This window comes from Hemiscyllium ocellatum, chromosome 1, assembly GCF_020745735.1.
Source record: "Hemiscyllium ocellatum isolate sHemOce1 chromosome 1, sHemOce1.pat.X.cur, whole genome shotgun sequence".
Lineage (NCBI taxonomy): Eukaryota > Metazoa > Chordata > Chondrichthyes > Orectolobiformes > Hemiscylliidae > Hemiscyllium > Hemiscyllium ocellatum.
The window spans coordinates 11,529,774-11,551,697 of NC_083401.1; the positions used below are offsets into that span (position 1 = coordinate 11,529,774).

General features: G+C 46.7%; 1 protein-coding gene across 6 annotated transcripts in view; it reads left to right on the forward strand.

Moving 5' to 3' along the window:
* The window catches only part of dysf (dysferlin, limb girdle muscular dystrophy 2B (autosomal recessive)), a 440,247-nt gene that overhangs the window by 143,635 nt on the left and 274,688 nt on the right, over positions 1-21,924 (forward strand). For all 6 annotated transcript variants that reach the window (XM_060835988.1, XM_060835909.1, XM_060836235.1 and 3 more), the window contains exons 5-6: positions 6,385-6,508; positions 17,107-17,300. In XM_060835988.1, the coding sequence (XP_060691971.1) occupies positions 6,385-6,508; positions 17,107-17,300 (318 nt within the window). The remainder of the gene's footprint in view (positions 1-6,384; positions 6,509-17,106; positions 17,301-21,924) is intronic.

Sequence of the window (21,924 nt, forward strand, 5' to 3'; positions counted from 1 at the left end):
GACAAGTTCCTGGGCAGATGAAGTTTAATATGGGTAAATGTGAGGGTATCCAATTTGGGAGAATGAAAAAACCAGGAAGGCAGCTTATTATCTGAATGCCTATAAATCGAGAGAGGGGAATGTGCAATTCGACCTGGGTCTCCTTGTACACCAGGTGCTGAAATTAACCGTGCAGGTACAGCAGGCCAGTAAAGAAGGGAACTCATGCATTGACCTTCATTGTGAGAAGATTCGAGTCCAGGAGCAGGGGTGCTTTGCTGCAATTTTAAACGGCCTTGGTGAGACCACACCTCGTGCCATTTTGGTCTCCTCATCTGAGCAAGGAGGGAGTGCAACAAATATTCATCTCGGAGCTAAGTGGCATCCCTCTTAGTTTTAACTTGTACTTCTGTATTGCCCTTCTCGCATTGGAGTGACAGAGGGTGACCTTATAAAGGTTGATAAAACCATGAAAGGCAGCGATGAGGTGAAAAGCAAAGATCTTTTTCCCTCAGGGAGGGGAGTTCAAAACTAAAGGGCAACTTTTTTAAGGTGAGAGAAGAAAGATTTACAAAACCAAATTGGGGGGGGGGCAATTTTTTTTACATGGGGGTAGTTCGTGTGTGGAATGAACTTCCAGAGAAGCAGAGTATTTGGTGCCTGTGCAAATAGATGCGTTAGGGTCCACACTAGTCTTGGTCACATTGGAATGGGTTTGAGCGGCAGGACTAAGATCTTTTCCTTTGTGAGTATCTTTTCCCTTATTTCTCTTTCACCAAAATTCTAACCTAACTGTGACACTCAATATCCACGTGTCCCTTTCTTTCCCAAACCTCACGAAAGAAGCACAGCCTCTCATCGCTGCTACCTCTTGCCTCCTAGCGTTCATCCGGGCCTTCCTCAGGCTGAACCTATCCAGCTGAGCACAGCAGCATCTCCAGCAGCAACTCGAATCAACCACTGCTCGGCTCTGCTCCAGCCTCCAGCCTCCTCCAGGAATTCTCCCGAAGACTGGGATCAGCGTTTACGGAAGTCCACAATGTTCCAAACTCCAGATTACCCTGTCAGCTGGTTCAAACCTCTCTCTCTCTCTCTCTCTTTCTGGGACAATCACTTCATTATGTTTAGAAACCCTCTCTGCATTTAAATCAGGGATAAGCTGAAACAGAAAATGTGTAGTCTGTGGTTATTCTAAGACAAAGGCAGTGACTGTACTCCCTCTTCACTGTCCCTATCAAACACTCCCAATACAGGTACAGCACAGCGTTAGATACAGAGTGAAACTTCCTTGATATTGACCCCATCAAGCACTCCTGAAAAAAGTGACAGCAGGGGTTTAGAAACAGAGTTTTTAAAATGCATTCACTTGTGGGATGTGGGTGTCACTTGCTGGGCCCAGCATTTATTGCCCGTCCCTAGTTGTCCCTTGAGAAGGTGGGGGTGAGCTGCCTTCTTGAACCGCTGCAGTCCATGTGCTGTGGGTTGACCCACAATGCCCTGAAGAAGGGAATTCCAGGATTTTGACCGAGTGCCAGTGAAGGAACGGCAATATATTTCCAAGTCAGGGTGGTGAATAGCTTGAAGGGGAATTTGCAGAGGGTAGTGTTCCCATGTATCTGCTGCCCTTGTCCTTCTGGATGGAAGTGGTTATGGGTTTGGAAGGTGCTGCCTGAGGATCTTTGATGAATTTCTGCAGGGCATCTTGTAGTTGGTACACACTGCTGCTACAACACACACGCTCTATCTAAGTGCATACTGTTCCTGTCCTGGAAGTGTTTGATGGGGGCAGAGTAGAGGGAGTTTTACTTTTTATCTAATCCTGTGCTGTCCCTGTCCTGAGGCTGTTTGACAGGGACAATGTAGAGAAAGCTCTACTCTGAATCTAACCTGGTGCTATCTCTGTCCTGGGAGGGTTTGATGGGGACAGTGTAGAGGGAGCTTTACTCTGTATCTAACCCTGTGCTGACTCTGTGCTGGGAGGGTTTGATGGGGACAGTGTAGAGGGAGCTTTACTCTGTATCTAACCCCATGCTGTCCCCTGTCCTGGGAGTGTTTGATGGGGACAGTGTAGAGGGAGCTTTACTCTGTATCTAACCCCATGCTGTCCCCTGTCCTGGGAGTGTTTGATGGGGACAGTGTAGAGGGAGCTTTACTCTGTATCTAACCCTGTGCTGCCCCTGTCCTGGGAGGGTTTGATTGGGACAGTGTAGAGGGAGCTTTACTTTCACTACAAACACCTTGTGGGGTGGGTGTGGGGTGGGGGAGGGGGGTGGGGGGTGGTTGTTGGTCTTTGTCACCCTCAATCTGATGGGATTGTTATGTGAGCTCCTTCCTTTCAGTGAGCCATCCACAGATGGTTTCTGTATTTCTGGTACCCTGATTCCCCAGTGGGGAAACATTGTAAACAGCTGGGGGTTGCCATGCGATGGAATGTCAGAAAGCAGACCACCCATTGGCAGTGGGAGCATTTGGAAAATGTGAGATTACACACCCCTGCTAAGCAGTGGCTGGTTTCTGCTGGCCAACAGCTGAGTTGATGATGTTGGAGAGAAACACAGAGACAGCAATGGAGGCACTGCTTTCCCATCATTCCTAGCCAGAGTGAAAGGCCTCTATCAATGCAAGTCTAGTCAATGTTTTTCTTGTTACTGACATGCAATATAGACCCAAAGAAATCTGCCCAGTGAGTGAGCGGTGAGGACAGAGACTGAGGCCAATTCTGAGACTCAGTAGGAATGGAGGGTAACAGTTTCTGAGCAGGCAATAACATAGTGGTGTTATCAGGTCATATCCTGGACAAAGCAGAGGGTAGAATTTGAATTCAATAAAAGTCTTGAATCAAAACTCTAATGATGGCCATGAACTGATTGTCAGAAAAACCCATTGACTTCAGGGTCCTAAGAAAGGTCACTTGACCCAAAATGTTACCTCTGATTTCTCTCCGTGGATGTTGCTAGACCTGCTGAGGTTTTCCGGCAATTTCTGGTTTACAGCATCCACAGTTCTTTCGATTTTCATTTGCTGCACGAATGTTCTCACGGGAAAGAAATTGCCATCATCGTGGGCACTTTCCCATGGCCAACCTGCACATCTTTGGACTGTGGGAGAAAACCAATCCAACACAGAGAGAACATGCACACTGTGCGCAGACAGTCACCCGAGGCTGGAATTGAACCCAGGTCCCTAGCACAGGGAGGCAGCAATGCTAACCACTGAGCCCAAATTTGCATTATACTAAAGTAACAGGCCATTCTTCCCATCAGCTCCCTGTTGGCGCCTATCCTGTGCACTAGCTGTGGTTTTACACCATTGAGGATGAAAGTGAGGACTGCAGATGCTGGAGATCAGAGCTGAAAATGTGTTGCTGGAAATTCCTGAAGAAAGGCTCATGCCCGAAACGTCGATTCTCCTGCTCCTTGGATGCTGCCTGACCATCTGCACTTTTCCAGCAACACATATTCAGTTTTACACCATTGGTCCAGGACAGATATATTACAAGTGGATCTAACCATCTTCCACAGAGAGAGTAAGGCTGAGACAGATGATCCAGCAAGAGACCCTTTACTCCACACAATTGTTTTCTGTTTTCTCTTACTTTTTTTTAGATTAGATTAGATTACTTACAGTGTGGAAACAGGCCCTTCGGCCCAACAAGTCCACACCGACCCGCCGAAGCGCAACCAACCCATACCCCTACATTTACCCCCTACCTAACACTACGGGCAATTTAGCATGGCCAATTCACCTGACCCGCACATCTTTGGACTGTGGGAGGAAACCGGAGCACCCGGAGGAAACCCACGCAGACACGGGGAGAACGTGCAAACTCCACACAGTCAGTCGCCTGAGTCGGGAATTGAACCCGGGTCTCAGGCACTGTGAGGTAGCAGTGCTAACCACTGTGCCACCGTGCCGCCCATGAGGCATTTTCCCTCCCATATGGCATTTTTCTTCAACTAAAGATGTGGACTTACCCAGAAGAAATAGCGGAGATGGAGAACCTGGGGGGAAAACCGCAGAGCTGAGACAGAGGCAGAGAGTGAGTTCCGGAGCAGGGAGTGAGTCCCAGAGCGGAAACAGGGACAGGGAATGAGTCCCTGAGCAGAGACAGGGACAGGGAGTGAGTCCCTGAGCAGAGAGTGAGTCCCAGAGCTGAGACAGGGGCAGGGAGTGAGTTCCGGAGCAGGGAGTGAGTCCCGGAGCGGAGACAGGGACAGGGAGCGAGTCCCTGAGCAGAGACAGGGACAGGGAGTGAGTCCCTGAGCAGAGACAGGGATAGGGAGTGAGTCCCGGAGCAGAGAGTGAGTCCCAGAGCTGAGACAGGGGCAGGGAGTGAGTTCCGGAGCAGGGAGTGAGTCCCGGAGTGGAGACAGGGACAGGGAGTGAGTCCCTGAGCGGAGACAGGGACAGGAAGTGAGTCCCGGAGCAGAGACAGGGACAGGGAGTGAGTCCCAGAGTGGACGTTGTAGGGCAGGAGTGAGTTCCGGAGCAGGGAGTGAGTCCCAGAGCAGAGAGAGGGACAGGGAGTGTGTCCCGGAGCAGAGACAGGGAGAGGGAGTGAGTCCCTGAGCGGAGACAGGGACAGGAAGTGAGTCCCGGAGCAGAGACAGGGAGAGGGAGTGAGTCCCAGAGTGGACGTTGTAGGGCAGGAGTGAGTTCTGGAGCAGGGAGTGGGTCCCAGAGTGGAGAGAGGGACAGGGAGTGAGTCCCAGAGCAGAGAGAGGGACAGGGAGTGTGTCCCGGAGCAGAGACAGGGACAGGGAGTGAGTCCTGTTGCGGGGAATGATTTCTGGAGTAGAGGCCGGAGTGCGAAGTGAGTCCCGGAGCAGCCGAGAGACTGAAGTCTTGTTGCAGAGTGGGGCCTGCTGTTGGACTGGGGTCTGGTGCGGGTGGTGAGACCATGCCTGAATACCCCTGCACTGCGCTGCGACGCGACAATGTAATACCTCTGTGTAATTTGGATATCTAACTGTAATGTCCATCCTTTTAACTAGGTCCGATAATCACTCCCAAATAATGCAACTGCTTTGATTATTTTATTCCTCTTTTCGTATCTCAGATTTGTACCTCAGTATTTGTCCCTGAGATGGTGCCATACGAGGTATTAGTGTAAAATGTTTCACTGTATTCCTGTATGTCTGTATCTGAGCACACGTGACAATAAAGGACATTCTATCGCCTTTGACCTATTGACAATGATTAATGATGTAGGTGAGATCCTCTGGTGTAATTGAGGGAATGGGACAGTTTGGGGTCTAACAGAAAGGAAACAAGAGTTTACAAATACTTGTACTTCATGATTGACTATTTCAGGAGACTCCAAATCCTCTCACATTAATGAACTATTTTAGAAGTGTTGCAATCAGTCCGTGTGTCGCGAACTCTCAAAAATACCAATGGGAACGTTTCCAGATCATCTGTTTTTGTTCGATGAGGTATACAAGTTGGCAAGGCAGTAAGAGAGCAGTCCTGCTCTGGTTCAAAATAGTCCCATATGATCATTCACATCCAGGCAACAGGACAGACAGTGTGTGCGTTTACTGATTAGATTAGATTACTTACAGTGTGGAAACAGGCCCTTCGGCCCAACAAGTCCACACCGACCCGCCGAAGCGCAACCCACCCATACCCCTACATTTACCCCTTACCTAACACTACGGGCAATTTAGCATGGCCAATTCACCTGACCTGCACATCTTTGGGCTGTGGGAGGAAACCGGAGCACCCGGAGGAAACCTACGCAGACACGGGGAGAATGTGCAAACTCCACACAGTCAGTCACCTGAGTCGGGAATTGAACCCGGGTCTCTGGCGCTGTGAGGCAGCAGTACTGCTTCATCTAAATCTTCCATCGTACAGCCTGTCCCTGGTACTGCTGTGCTGAGGTCTCTGAATCCAAACATGGACTAACCCGGTGCTGAGAGTGCTATACATTGAGCTTAAAGTATGCACCACTAATGAGTTAAAAATCATGTTTAACTTTGTACACCCCAGTCCAACACTGGCATCTCCAAGTCATGACTACCACTAATGGGAAAGGCAATTTAATTGGACCATTCATTTTGTCACTCACGTAGTGCGGCACTTCAACTGAAAATTAATATTACAATCTGTGATGTTCCTCTGGTCCAACAGAAATGATCAGAGCCTAATTTGATTTCTTGTTGTCACAGTGAAAAGCCTTGTGTTGCGTGCTCTACAGGCAGATTGCACTGTCCAAAGTGCATCAGGGTCACAGGACCGAGTGCAACATACAGTGTTACAGCCGCAGAGAAGGTGTAGAAATGGCGTTCAGACTTCCTGATCCTAAACGGGCACTCATTTATCATGCACTGTGGTGGACTTATCTTCCATCTTGGCCAGCTTTAACTAATTATGGCTTTCTTTTCTCCTCATCATTTCCAGGCCATCATAGTTCTGCAGGCTTCATACATACCTCCTCCGGGAGCTGCACCCCTGTTCCCACCGACACCAGCTCAACCTGAGGTGACAACGGCGGAAGTGTTGGGGGACACTGATGAACCCACCGGTAAGATGGGGTGGCAATTGGGAGATGTTCGATTGTGAGCATCGGTGGGTGCAGACTCTTAAGATTTCTGCAAGTCAGTCGGGAATTCTGCACAACAGAGATCTCCAATTTGGTTGAATCACAATCCCCTTGTATGAAAATCTTGCAGCAAGGTGTCTTAAAATTTCATTCATAGAATGTGAACATCACTGGCTGGGCCCAGCATTTATTGCCCGTCCCTAGTTGTCCCTTGAGAAGGTGGGGGTGAGCTGCCTCCTTGAACCGCTGCAGTCCATGTGCTGTGGGTTGACCCACAATGCCCTGAGGGAGGGAATTCCAGGATGCTGACCCAGTGACAGTGAAGGAACGGTGATATATTTCCAAGTCAGGATGGTGAGTGGCTTGGAGGGGAACCTGCAGGGGGTGGTATTCCCATGTATCTGCTGCCCTTGTCCTTCTAGATGGAAGTGGTCGTGGGTTTCGAAGGTGCTGTCTGAGGATCTTTGGTGAATTTCTGCAGGGCATCTTGTAGATGCTGCTACTGAGCATCAGTAGTGGAGGTTGGGGATGTTTGTGGATGTGGTGCTTTGTCTTGGATGCGGGGTTTGGTAACATTTCCCTGGAATGACACCACGTCAAGTGGAAAAAAGGCCTTGATTAATCAAGTTGCATATTATTCAACCAAAACCTGCAACCCCATTCCAAATGATTAAAGATTTATCAGCAATCTAGGCTTGTTAACTACATCGCATCAGTTGTATGATGCTTTGATCTTTTATTATTAATTCTGAGTCTTGTGATCCTGCCCCACTCGCTACCTGTGAAGGTGCAGTGCTCTGAAAGCTAGTGCTTCCAAATAAACCTGTTGGACTATAACGTGGGGTTGGGTGAGTTTTAATTCTGATACATAAACATCCAAACCAGATACAGGAGTAGGCTGTTCAGCCTCTCAAGCCTGGACCCACCCTTCAGTGAATAATTTCACTACTCCACATTCTACTGACCTTTCACCTCATTTCTTATCAAGGATCCGTCCGACTCTGCTTTCAGAAATATTTTTTGAATCTGCTTGTATTGTCTATTTAGGAAGAGAATTCCAAAGGCTCTTTGAAAAATAAGGATCTTCCTATCTTTACTTCAGTTTGGACATGTAGTCAAATACACCGCCCTGTGGGACACAGTGAGATCCTGGAAGATATTACAGACTCAATGAATCAATTCACCTGTTTGTGTTAGTGTTGGCTGAGGGGCTATTGGTCACTGGGCCAGCTAGAAAAGTGACGGTTGTTTATTTATGATTAACATTGCAGCTTTAAACCTTGCTCAAGTTACTACAGAAGACATGGACAGCATATAACATCTAGGTCAAAGTGAGAACTGCAGATACTAGACATCAGAGTCAAAGTTAGAGTGGTGCTGGAAAAGCACAGCAGCTCAGGCAGCACCCGAGGAGCAGGAAAATCTACGTTTCGGGCAAAAGGCCTTCATCAGGAATCCTGATATAAGATTGTTCTATCTTGTATGTTCTATAAGATAAGGAGGGCCGAGGGGAGCATGTTCTGTGCTGTATTGTTCTATCTTGTATGTTCTATAAGATTAGGAGGGCCGAGGGGGCATGTTCTGTGCTGTATTGTTCTCTCTTGCATGTTCTATAAGATTAGGAGGGCCGAGGGGGGCATGTTCTGTGCTGTGTTATTCTATCTTGTATGTTCTATAAGATTAGGAGGGCCGAGGGGGGCATGTTCTGTGCTGTATTGTTCTATCTTGTATGTTGTATAAGATTATGAGGGCCGAGGGGGGCATGTTCTGTGCTGTATTGTTCTATCTTGTATGTTCTATAAGATTATGAGGGCCGAGGGGGGCATGTTCTGTGCTGTATTGTTCTATCTTGTATGTTCAAAAGCAGGAGAAGGCCATTCAGGCACTGAGTCTGCTCGGGAACTGATGGCTGATCTACTAATCCTCAAAACCACTTTCCTGCCTTATTCCTGTAAGGTCCCTTGCTGATTAAACATCTATCTTAGCCTTGAATGTACTTAACGACCCAGTGTCCTCTGTCCTCTGTGGTAAAGAATTCACACAGACTCAGTCCCCTGTCAGAGAAGACTTTCCTCCTCATCTCTGTCTCAAGCGTATGACCCTTTATTCTGAGATTTCTGGTCATACAAGGGTCACGACCTTTGCACACCTACCCTGTCAAGGCTCCTAAAATCGTTTCACTAGGATACCTCTTATTCCTTGACTCTTTCTGTTTAACGTAATTGTGAAAGATATACAAGTGTCATCTCCTTGAAGCTAGCCCACTTTACACCATTATATTAACTCAGTATCTATACTGAGGCACAACAAGGTTAATATGTTACCCAAAAGTTCCTTATTTGTATTCAGTTCCATAAGCCAGGCCGTGATAGGGTTAATCGGGAGTTGTGAGGTATTCTGAGTGTCTTGTTAAATAGATTCCAATTATGGAGGATCCAAAAGCAGGGGTCATAAGCATAGGATAGTCAGGATTAAATTCAATAGGGAAATTAGGAGAACCTCCGTTAACCAGAGAGCGGTTACCGGAAAGGAATCAAAGGAATGAATGGCTGGCGTTGGATGAATAGCCGTGGGAGCAGGACACTTGCGGCATGGTCATGTTGAGTGAATCGTCCCTCTTTTGTGGTCAGTACAATGAAATATGTTCAATGTGTTCGCTAGGATCGCATTGGGAGTCCTTCCAGCACCTCTCGAGGCAACTAGAGGTGGCAATAAGATTAGGAGGGCCGAGGGGGGCATGTTCTGTGCTGCGTTATTCTATCTTGTATGTTCTATAAGATTAGGAGGGCCGAGGGGGGCATGTTCTGTGCTGTATTGTTCTATCTTGTATGTTGTATAAGATTATGAGGGCCGAGGGGGGCATGTTCTGTGCTGTGTTGTTCTATCTTGTATGTTCTATAAGATTAGGAAAGCCGAGGGGGGCATGTTCTGTGCTGTATTGTTCTATCTTGTATGTTCTATAAGATTAGGAGGGCTGAGGGGGGCATGTTCTGTGCTGTATTGTTCTATCTTGTATGTTCTATAAGATTAGGAGGGCCGAGGGGGGCATGTTCTGTGCTGTATTGTTCTATCTTGTATGTTCTATAAGATTAGGAGGGTCGAAGGGCATGTTCTGTGCTGTATTATTCTATCTTGTATGTTCTATAAGATTAGGAGGGCCGAGGAGGGCATGTTCTGTGCTGTATTGTTCTATCTTGTATGTTCTATAAGATTAGGAGGGCCGAGGGGGGCATGTTCTGTGCTGTATTATTCTATCTTGTATGTTCTATAAGATTAGGAGGGCCGAGGGGGGCATGTTCTGTACTGTATTGTTCTATCTTGTATGTTGTATAAGATTAGGAGGGCCGAGGGGGGCATGTTCTGTGCTGTATTGTTCTATCTTGTATGTTCTATAAGATTAGGAGGGCCGAGGGGGACATGTTCTGTGCTGTATTGTTCTCTCTTGTATGTTCTATAAGATTAGGAGGTTCGAAGGGCATGTTCTGTGCTGTATTGTTCTATCTTGTATGTTCTATAAGATTATGAGGGCCGAGGGGTGCATGTTCTGTGCTGTATTCTATCTTGTATGTTGTATAAGATTAGGAGGGCCGAGGGGGGCATGTTCTGTGCTGTATTGTTCTATCTTGTATGTTGTATAAGATTAGGAGGGCCGAGGGGTGCATGTTCTGTGCTGTATTGTTCTATCTTGTATGTTGTATAAGATTAGGAGGGCCGAGGGGTGCATGTTCTCTGCTGTATTCTATCTTGTATGCTCTATAAGATTAGGAGGGCCGAAGGGGGCATGTTCTGTGCTGTATTGTTCTATCTTGTATGTTCTATTAGATTAGGAGGGCTGAGGGGTGCATGTTCTGTGCTGTGTTGTGCTATCTTGGATGTTCTATAAGATTAGGAGGGCCGACGGGGGCATGTTCTGTGCTGTGTTATTCCATCTTGTATGTTCTATAAGATTAGGAGGGCCGAGGGGGGCATGTTCTGTGCTGTGTTATTCTATCTTGTATGTTCTATAAGATTAGGAGGGCCGAGGGGGGCATGTTCTGTGCTGTGTTATTCTATCTTGTATGTTCTATAAGATTAGGAGGGCCGAGTGGGGCATGTTCTGTGCTGTGTTGTTCTATCTTGTATGTTGTATAAAATTAGGAAGGCCGAGCGGGGCATGTTCTGTGCTGTGTTGTTCTATCTTGTATGTTCTATAAGATTAGGAGGGCCGAGGGGCGCATGTTCTGTGCTGTGTTGTTCTATCTTGTATGTTCTATAAGATTAGGAGGGCCGAGGGGGGCATGTTCTGTGCTGTGTTGTTCTATCTTGTATGTTCTATAAGATTAGCAGGGCCGAGGGGGGCATGTTCTGTGCTGTGTTGTTCTATCTTGTATGTTCTATAAGATTAGGAGGGCCGAGGGGGGCATGTTCTGTGCTGTGTTATTCCATCTTGTATGTTCTATTAGATTAGGAGGGCTGAGGGGTGCATGTTCTGTGCTGTGTTGTTCTATCTTGTATGTTCTATAAGATTAGGAGGGCCGAGGGGGCATGTCCTGTGCTGTGTTATTCCATCTTGTATGTTCTATAAGATTAGGAGGGCCGAGGGGGGCATGTTCTGTGCTGTGTTATTCTATCTTGTATGTTCTATAAGATTAGGAGGGCCGAGGGGGGCATGTTCTGTGCTGTGTTATTCCATCTTGTATGTTCTATAAGATTAGGAGGGCCGAGTGGGGCATGTTCTGTGCGGTGTTGTTCTATCTTGTATGTTGTATAAGATTAGGAGGGCCGAGCGGGGCATGTTCTGTGCTGTGTTGTTCTATTTTGTATGTTCTATAAGATTAGGAGGGCCGAGCGGCGCATGTTCTGTGCTGTGTTGTTCTATCTTGTATGTTCTATAAGATTAGGAGGGCCGAGGGGGGCATGTTCTGTGCTGTGTTGTTCTCTCTTGTATGTTCTATAAGATTAGCAGGGCTGAGGGGGGCATGTTCTGTGCTGTGTTGTTCTATCTTGTATGTTCTATAAGATTAGGAGGGCCGAGGGGGGCATGTTCTGTGCTGTGTTGTTCTATCTTGTATGTTCTATAAGATTAGGAGGGCCGAGGGGGGCATGTTCTGTGATGTGTTGTTCTATCTTGTATGTTCTATAAGATTAGGACGGCCGATGGGGGCATGTTCTGTGCTGTGTTGTTCTATCTTGTATGTTGTATAAGATTAGGAGGGCTGAGGGGGGCATGTTCTGTGCTGTGTTGTTCTATCTTGTATGTTCTATAAGATTAGCAGGGCCGAGGGGGGCATGTTCTGTGCTGTATTGTTCTATCTTGTATGTTCTATAAGATTAGCAGGGCTGAGGGGGGCATGTTCTGTGCTGTGTTGTTCTATCTTGTATGTTCTATAAGATTAGGAGGGCCGAGTGGGGCATGTTCTGTACTGTATTGTTCTATCTTGTATGTTGTATAAGATTAGGAGGGCCGAGGGGGGCATGTTCTGTGCTGTATTGTTCTCTCTTGTATGTTCTATAAGATTAGGAGGGTCGAAGGGCATGTTCTGTGCTGTATTGTTCTATCTTGTATGTTCTATAAGATTAGGAGGGCCAAGGAGGGCATGTTCTGTGCTGTATTGTTCTATCTTGTATGTTCTATAAGATTAGAAGGGCCGAGGGGTGCATGTTCTGTGCTGTATTGTTCTGTCTTGTATGTTCAAAAGCAGGAGAAGGCCATTCAGGCACTGAGTCTGCTCGGGAACTGATGGCTGATCTAATAATCCTCAAAACCACTTTCCTGCCTTATTCCTGTAAGGTCCCTTGCTGATTAAACATCTATCTCAGCCTTGAATATACTTAACGACCCAGTGTCCTCTGTCCTCTGTGGTAAAGAATTCACACAGACTCAGTCCCCTGTCAGAGAAGACTTTCCTCCTTATCTCTGTCTCAAGCGTATGACCCTTTATTCTGAGATTTCTGGTCATACAAGGGTCACGACCTTTGCACACCTACCCTGTCAAGGTTCCTAAAATCGTTTCACTAGGATACCTCTTATTCCTTGACTCTTTCTATTTAACGTAATTGTGAAAGATATACAAGTGTCGTCTCCTTGAAGCTAGCCCACTTTACACCATTATATTAACTCAGTATCTATACTGAGGCACAACAAGGTTAATATGTTACCCAAAAGTTCCTTATTTGTATTCAGTTCCATAAGCCAGGCCGTGATAGGGTTAATCGGGAGTTGTGAGGTATTCTGAGTGTCTTGTTAAATAGATTCCAATTATGGAGGATCCAAAAGCAGGGGTCATAAGCATTGGATAGTCAGGATTAAATTCAACAGGGAAATCAGGAGAACCTCCGTTAACCAGAGAGCGGTTACCGGAAAGGAATCAAAGGAATGAATGGCTGGCGTTGGATGAATAGCCGTGGGAGCAGGACACTTGCGGCATGGTCATGTTGAGTGAATCGTCCCTCTTTTGTGGTCAGTACAATGAAATATGTTCAATGTGTTCGCTAGGATCGCATTGGGAGTCCTTCCAGCAGCAGTGGGTGTTCTCTCGAGGCAACTAGAGGTGGCAATAAATGCTGGTCAGTCAGCGACACACACATCCCAAGAGTGAATTTTGAAAAAAAACACAACCTGAATGCAGAGAGTAATTCACAGGTCTCATGGGCTCACTGCTGTGAGCTGGGGAGTCTTTTTCTGCATTTAAAGACAGAGTTTTAACAGCGTGGGTGGTTCAGACCTGCTTTGTGAGGCGGTAGGACGAGCCCCTCACTGGGGTAGGGGTCACATTGTGGGGAAGGCCGTTGCATTAACTGGTGTCACTTGGTTCAAGAGTTAACGTTTCGGGTCCAGTGACCCTTCCTCAGATCAGAACCTCACTGGGACCCGAAACGTTAACTCTTGATTTCTCTGCAGTGATGCTGCCAGACCTGCTGAGCTTTTCCCAGCAGTTTAGGGTTTCGTTTCTGATTTACAGCACCCACACTCCTTTCAGTTGTTATTTGCTTCATGAGATTCCTGGGAGTGGTTTCAATCGGTCAAGGAATCCCTCTCTTAATTCCTCCAACTGCACTCCCTGCTTTTCTGCCGTTTCTCTGTTATTTTTCTCTCCTTTTTCAGGGGGAGGGGACACAGCCAAAGAGCTAAAGGCAGGTTGGACAGCCAGCTAACAGAGGGGTATATTCTGATGGAATATATTCTTACTTTAGTCATGAAATAAAAGCTGTGAAACGTGTTGAAGTTCAGAGGGACTCGGTAGTTCTGGGACACAAACATTCAGACCAGTTAATGCAGAGGGAATGCATTAAAAGTAATTACTGAGGAAACATAACCGCAGAACAATTAGAAACACTCATGGAATTCAGGAAAAGTCAGCAGAGATTAAGAGAATGTTTTTTCTATCTGTTTCGTAGTTTCTTGAAAGGCTGTGGATTTTTTGAGGCAGAGACAGATCTATGCTTGATGAACAAAGAGTGAAAAGTCATTGGGGTGTAGGTGATTGGATTTGATTTATTGTTGTCACGTGTATCTAAGTACGGTAAAAAGTTCTGTTCAAGCACATTGCAGTAAACAAGAACATACAGACCAGAGCAAGGCATGCAAGGTTACAGCTGCACAGGAGGGCACACACAGCAAGACCGACAACAGGAGGGGCACACACAGCAAGATCGATAACAGGAGGGGCACACACAGCAAGACCCACGTTTGATTTGAAATTGGAGAGGTCTGTTCAGCTGTCTGATAACAGCAGGGAACAAGCTGTTCTTGAACCTGTTGGTGCGTGTGTTCAAGCTTCTGTATCTTCTGCCTGATTAGATTAGACTAGATTCCCTACAGTGTGGAAACAGGCCCTTCAGCCCAACTAGTCCACACCCACCCTCCAAAGAGTAACCCACCCAGACCCATTTCCCTCTGACAAATGCCCTAACACTATGGGCAATTTAGCATGACCTATTCACCTGACCTACACATCTTTGGATTGTGGGAGGAAACCGGAGCACCTGGACGAAACCCACGCAGACACGGGGAGAATGTGCAAACTCCACACAGACAGTCGCCCGAGGGTAGAATGGAACCTTGGACCCTGGTGCTGTGAGACAGCAGTGCTAACCACTGAGCCACCATGCCACCCTAGGAGGAAGGCTATGGAATGAGGAAAGCCTGAATCACTTGGGGCTGTTCTCATTGGCGAAAAGAAGGTTTAGGGGAGATTTGATAGAGGTGTACAAGATGATTAGGGGTTTAGATAGGGTTGACAGTGAGAACCTTTTTCCGCGTATGGAGTCAGCTGTTACTAGGGGACACGGCTTTAAATTAAGGGGAGGTTGGTATAGGACAGATGTTAGGGGTAGATTCTTTACTCAGCGGGTTGTGAGTTCATGGAATGCCCTGCCAGTAGCAGTGGTGGACTCTCCCTCTTTATGGTCATTCAAGCGGGCATTGGATAGGCATATGGAGGTTATTGGGCTAGTGTAGGTTAGGTAGGCTTCGGTCGGTGCAACATCGAGGGCCGAAGGGCCTGTACTGCGCTGTATTTTTCTATGTTCTGTGTTCTATGAAGGCAGAAGAGAGCTTTACTGAGGTGGAAGGGGTCTTCAATGAATTTGGCAGCTTTTCCATTGCCACATGAAATGGAGTCAACTTCCGTGATGGTGTGGGCTATGCACACAGTTTTCTTGTAGTTTCTTACGATACTGGGCAGAGCAGTTGCTGCAACAAGCTGTACTGTACTCAGATAGGATGCCTTTTATAAAGGTTGGCGAAGGTCCTCATGGACATGCTGAATTTCCTTAGCCGCCTGAGGAAGAAGTGTTGTTGTTGTGTCGTCATGACTGTGGCATCTGCCTGGGAAGTCCAGAACAGGCTGTTGGTTATTATCACTCCCAGGAACTTAATGCTCTCAATGTAGATGGGGGCCTGTTCTCCTCCTTTCTTCCTGAAGTCGATGATCAGTTGAGGCCAACGTTGAGGGAGAGGTTGTTCTCATTGCACCACCACACCAAGCCCTCTATCTCCTTTCTGTATTCTGACTCATCGTTGTTAGATATCCATCTTACAAACTTGTTGATGGTGCTTTTGTTTGGGTGTGCAGGAACTGCAGTAGGGGACTGAGGATGAATCCCTGGGGGGCTCCAGTGTTGAGTGTTATTGTGGAGGAGGTGCAGTTGTCTATCCTCACTGATTGCGGTCTGCGGGTCAGGAAGCTAAGGATCCAGTTACAGAGGCTGGAGCCGAAACCAAAGTTGAGATTAGTCTGGAGAGGGTAACGGTGTTGAAGGTAGAGCTGTGGTCAATGAGCAGGAGTCTGGCGCCAGTGACCTTGTTGTTCAGCTCTTCCAGGGTTGAGTGTAGTGTTCATGAACTAGTGACCACTGTGGATCTGTTTCATCGGTGGGCAAACTGCAAGGGATGGAGGCAGGCTGGGAGGGTGGAGTTGATGTGGTGGGAATGAAGGGGAATCAGATCAGATTCCCCTGATTGACAGAGGAGGTGGCACAGTGGTGGTAGCACTGGACTGCTGGAGGAGACTGAGGTGAATTATTCTCCCAGCACTTCTGACTGAAGATTGCTGTGAAAGCTTCAGCCTTACCTTTTGTACTGGTGTGCTGGGCTGTTCTAGCATTGAGGATGGGGATGTTTGTGGAGCTTTCTCGTTCAATGAGTTGTTCACTTGTCCACCACCATTCACCACTGGATGGGGCAGAAGTAATGCCCTCTCTTCAATGCCCTCTGAACACAAGGAGCAGGAGTAGGCCATCTAGCCCTGTGAGCCTGTTCCACCATTCAGTAAGATCATGGCTAATCTTTATCATGGACTCAGTTCCACTTACCCACCCACTCACCTTCATCCCCTTACTGTTCAAAAATCTATCTATCTTTATCTTAAAACCATTCAATGAGGCAGCTTCAACCTCTTCACTGGGCAGGGGATCCCACAGATTCCCTTGGGTGAAGAAGTTCCAAATTCTGATCCCCCTTGGTTTGAGGCAATGTCCTGTGGTTCTAGGTTCACCCACCAGTGAAAATAACTTCCCTACTTCTGTCTTGTCACTTCCCGTTATAATTTTATGTTTCTACAAGATCCCCCCTTATTCTTCTAAATTCCAATGAGTATAATCCAGTCTACTCAACCTCTCCTCATAAGCCAACTCCTCAACTCCGGAATCAACCTCGTGAATCTCCTCTGCACCCCCTCCAGTGACAATACATCCTTTCTCAAGTAAGGAGACCAAACCTGTACACAGTACTCCAGGTGTGGCCTCACCAGCAGCACCCTGTACAGCTGCAGTATAACCTCCCTGTTTTTTTAAACTCCATCCCTTTAGCAATGAGGGATAATATTCCATTTACCTTACCTGCTGCATGTGCAAACCAACTTGTTGTGATTCATGCACAAGGGCACCCAGGTCCCTCTGCACAACTGGGCAATAAATGGGTTAGCCGGTGACACCCTCATCCTGAGAATGATTAACAAATAAAAATAAAAATTATTATGGCAAGTTGCTTCATCTGGTCTTGTCAGCAGTGATAAGCTCCCATCCATTAAAGAATAAAAGTCTCGTTGCCTCACCTTTCAACCTTTGAGCACTCACCTTCTTTCTTTGTCCCCCTGCAGATACTGCCGGTGAGGGAGAGGAGGACACCGAAGATCTTTTGGTCACAGGCGATGAAGGGGAGTCCATGCCGGGTGTACCAGGGACAGAGCCTCCAGCGATGCCAAAGAAACCACCAACCACCATGATCCATGGCATCAGGAAAAGAAAGCGCCCAGCCAAGGTTCTGCTACCGAACAAGCCACAGGACTTCCAGGCATGTTCCAGGCATAATTTGGAGACTGGGGCCAAAGACTCTTTCTTAATGGGACAGGGATGGAATTGGTGGTCGGTGATGGTGTAATAGGATGGATAATGAGTCCTATACCCACACTCTCATCCACAACAGTAACGTTTATCCTGTCAGTGTTGGAGGAAGAGACCAAAATGAATGAATGACCACATTTGTGGCACAATGGTTAGCACTGCTGCCTCACAGCGCCAGAGACCTGGGTTCAATTCCCGCCTTCGGCAATTGTCTATGTGAAGATTGCACATTCTCCCCATGTCTGCATAGATGTGCTCTGGTTTCCTCCCAAAGTCCAAAGTTGTGCAGGTTAGGTGAATTGGCCATGCTAAATTGCCCGTAGTGTTAGGTGAAGGGGTAAATGTAGGGGAATGGGTCTGAGTGGTTGCTCTTCAAAGGGTCGGTGTGGACTTGTTGGGCCGAAGGGCCTGTTTCCAAACTGTAAGTAATCTAATTAAGCATCAAATCTCACTAAGTTGATCAATTAAAGACCTTATTTTATATTCTTATGATATTGGGCAGCACAGTGGCTCAGTGGTTAGCACTGCTGCCTCAGAGATTCCAGTGTCAGGTGACTGTGTGAGTTTGCACGTTCTCCCCATGTCTGCATGGGTTTGCTCCGGTTCCCTCCCACAGTCCAAAGATATTCAGGTTAGGTTGGATTGGTCATGGGAATTACTCATAGTATCTAGGGATGTGCAGGCTAGGTGGGTTGGCCATAGTTCTTCGAGGAAGTGACCAAGTTGATAGATGAAGGAAGGGCTGTTGATGTCATATACATGGACTTTAGTAAGGTGTTTGATAAGGTTCCCCATGGTAGACTAATGGAGAAAGTGAAGTCACATGGTGTGCAGGGTGTTCTAGCTAGGTGGATAAAGAACTGGTTGAGCAACAGGAGACAGAGAGTAGTAGTTGAAGGGAGTTTCTCAAAATGGAGAAAGGTGATCAGTGGTGTTCCACAGGGATCAGTGTTGGGACTACTGTTGTTTGTAATATACATAAATGATCTGGAAAAAGGTGCTGTTGGTCTGATCAGCAAGTTTGCATATGACACAAAGATTGGTGGGGTAGCAGAAAGCATAAGTGACTGTCAGAGAATACAGGAGGATATAGATAGACTGGAGAGTTGGGCAGAAAAGTGACAGATGGAGTTCAATCCAGACAAATGTGAGGTGATGCATTTAGACAAGATTAATTTGAGAGCGAATTATACAATGAACGGAAGAGCCTTGGGAAAAGTTGATGAGCAGAGAGATCTGGGAGTGCAGGTCCATTGTACCCTGAAGGTTGCTGTGCAGGTGTTTAGAGTGGTCAAGAAGGTATATAATATGCTTGCCTTCATTGGATGGGGTATTGAGTATAAGAGCTGGCAGGTCATGTTACAAGACATTGGTTCGGCCGCAGTTAGAATACTGTGTACAGTTCTGGTCGCCACATTACCAAAAGGATGTGGACTCTTTGGAGAGGGTGCAGAGAAGGTTTACGAGGATGTTGCCTGGTATGGAAGGTGCTAGCTATGAAGAGAGGTTGAGTAGGTTAGGATTGTTTTCATTTGAAAAAAGGAGATTGAGGGGGGACCTGATTGAGGTTTACAAAATGATGAAGGGTATAGACAGGGTGGATGGAGACAAGCTTTTTCCCAGGGTGAAGGATTCAATAACGAGAGGTCATGTTTTCAAGGTGAGGGGTGGAAAGTTTAAGGAGGATACACATGGCAAGTACTTCACACAGAGGTTGGTGGGCGTCTGGAACGCGTTGCCAGAAGAGGGTTAGAGGTAGGCACAGTAGATTCATTTAAGATGCGTCTGGACAGATGCATGAGTTGGTGGGGAGCAGAGGGATACAGATGCTTAGGAATTGGACGATAGGTTTAGACAGTAGATTTGGATCGGCTCAGGCTTGGAGGGCTGAAGGGCCTGTTCCTGGGCTGTAAATTTTCTTGGTTCTTTGTCTTTGTTCTTTGAAATGCAGGGTTACAGGAGATTGGGGGTTTGGTCAGGGTGGGCTGCAGTTTGGTTTAGACTCGATGGACTGAATGGCCTCTTTCCAGAGTGTAGTAATTTTGTGATTGAGCATTGTTGGAAGGGGGAATCACTTATTATCTGTCCCTAGTTGCCCTTTGGGAAAGTGGGGATGAGGTGTCTCCTTAAACCGCTGCAGTCCACCTACTGTGGGTTGACCTACAATGCCCTCAGGGAGGGATTTTGACCCAGTGACAGTGAAGGAACAGCAATATATTTCCAAGTCAGGATGGTGAGTGGCTTGGAAGGGAACCTACAGGGAACTTGCATTGACCTGGACAGTGTTGAACCTCTTCCTGAGGAGAATTCCTCCTTGCAATTCAAAATACTTTCTTGTTCTCCTCTTCTATCCAGGTCGATGTTGGCATTGGACTCATCTCTCCCCAAGCAGGAGGGCTCTTTAATTTCCCTTTCACTGAAACACACTGTGGCGTTTGAAGAGTGAAGTGGGTGTACTGGATTAGGGGATTTTAGCAGCCAATGGATAAGGAGATAAAGTGGGCAAGTTTCTTGATTACCACAGAGTTGCTCGATCCAGGCCAATCAGTGAATGTCAAATACATGGAGTGACCTTGAGGTTTCGTGTCTGGGGGATGATCATTTACTCATTAGACAACACACCCGATTCTCCTTCCCATAACTATCCATCAGATTTTCACTGGTTGGTTTTAGAGCGGGAGATGAGGGAGATACTACAGAGGAACCTTGATTATCCGAAGGACACAGACAGGGAGTATTTTGTTTGGTTAACTGAACGCTGGATAATTGAATACTGGATAACATAGTTTAGCCAAGCATCAGGATGTTGCGATCTTGCCGGATATTCCGATACTTGGGATAATTGAACGCCGGATAATCAAGGTCCCTCTGTAAATGAGTATTTTGCTTCAGCGTTTACTGTGCAGAAGGATATGGAGGTAGAGAACGTGAGGGAATAAATAGTGACATCTTGAGGAGGAGTCTGGGCGTCTTCTTGCACATAAAGGTGGATAAATCCTGGGACCTGATCAGGTGTACCCTCCAACTCGAGGGGAAATGAGGGAAGTGATTGCTGCTCTAAAACTAACAAGTCAAAATCTGCTGGATAGTTATGGGTAGGAGAATTAAGAATATACTATCTCTGGACTCTCATTATCTCATTTTTGAAGGCTTCCTATTTTCTATCCAGCCCTTTACCTTCAAACATCTGCCCTCAATCGACTTTTGAAAGTTCTTGTCCAATGCCATCAAAACTGGCCTACGTTCAGTTTAGAACTTTAACATTTTGATAAGATCTGGCTGTGATTTCAATTCCATTACCCTGACTCCATTATCTATTGAAAATAAAATCTAATCCTACCTTAAAAACATTCAATGGCCCAGCCCTCAGTGTTATCTGGAGATGAATTTCCACAGATTAACAATGCTATGAGAGAATATGGCTTCTCATTGACATCCATCTTAAATTAGAGACCCCTCATTTTAAACTGGATCCTCCTTTCTCTCCTGTTGTTCAGGTCTCTCCCATCATCATTCATACTCTACGAAACAGACCCTTTGGTCCAACCCGTCCATGCTGACCAGGTTTCCGGAACTGAACTTAATTAGTTCCATTTGCCTGCATTTGGCCTGTATCTCTCGAAACCTTTACTACCGATGTACCTAGTCAAATGTCTTTTAAATGCTGTAATAGCACTGTTGCCTCCCCTACCTGGTCTGGCAGCTCATTCCATATCTGCACCTTCCTTTGTGTGAAAAAGTTGTTCCTCAGGTCCCTTAACAATCTTTCCCCTCTCATCTTAAACCTTTGCCCTCTAGTTTTGGACTCCCTGGGGAAAAGTCCTTGACTATTCACTTTATCTATGCCCCTCATGATTTTGTAAACCTCTATGAGGTCACCCCTCAGCCTCTGATGCTCCAGAGGAAAAAGAACTTCCAGCCTATTCAGCCTCTCCTTATGACTCAAGCCCTTCAGTCTTGGTAACATCCCTGTCAATCTTTTCTGCACCTTTTCCAGTTTGATAACATCCACCCTGTAGCAGGGCAACCAGAATTGTGTGCGGTTTTCCAACAGTGGCCTCATCGACATCCTGTGCAGCCGCAACATGACATCCCAACTCCCCGAGAGTGAACCATGTCAAGTCGCCTCAGGATCTCATAGGTTTCGCTGAGATCACCTTCCAGCCTCAATGCACACAGACTCACCCTGTCCAACCTTTCTTCATGAGGTAATGACCCTTTTGTAACATGCATCCCAGAATGAGTCAAGTGGACCATATCTGAGCTCTTTGCAAAACTTCCTGTCAAGCAAGAATGCCCGAACTGAACGCTGCACTGCAGATGTGGTCTCACCAGAGCCCTGTATAATTGTGCCAAAATCCTCTGTTCCCCTGGCAATACACTGTGTACTTTCCTAATCACTTGCGTACTAGCCTTTCATGGCTTATGCCCCAGGACTCGTGTATCCCTCTGTGCCTTGGGGTTCTGCGATCTCTCCCCCATTTAAATCATTTTATTTGGAAGCCGACCTAAGAGGCACCTTGCAATGTACTTTCCTTTGGCAAATCCAAGTAGCCTTTGAGGGACCAAACTGC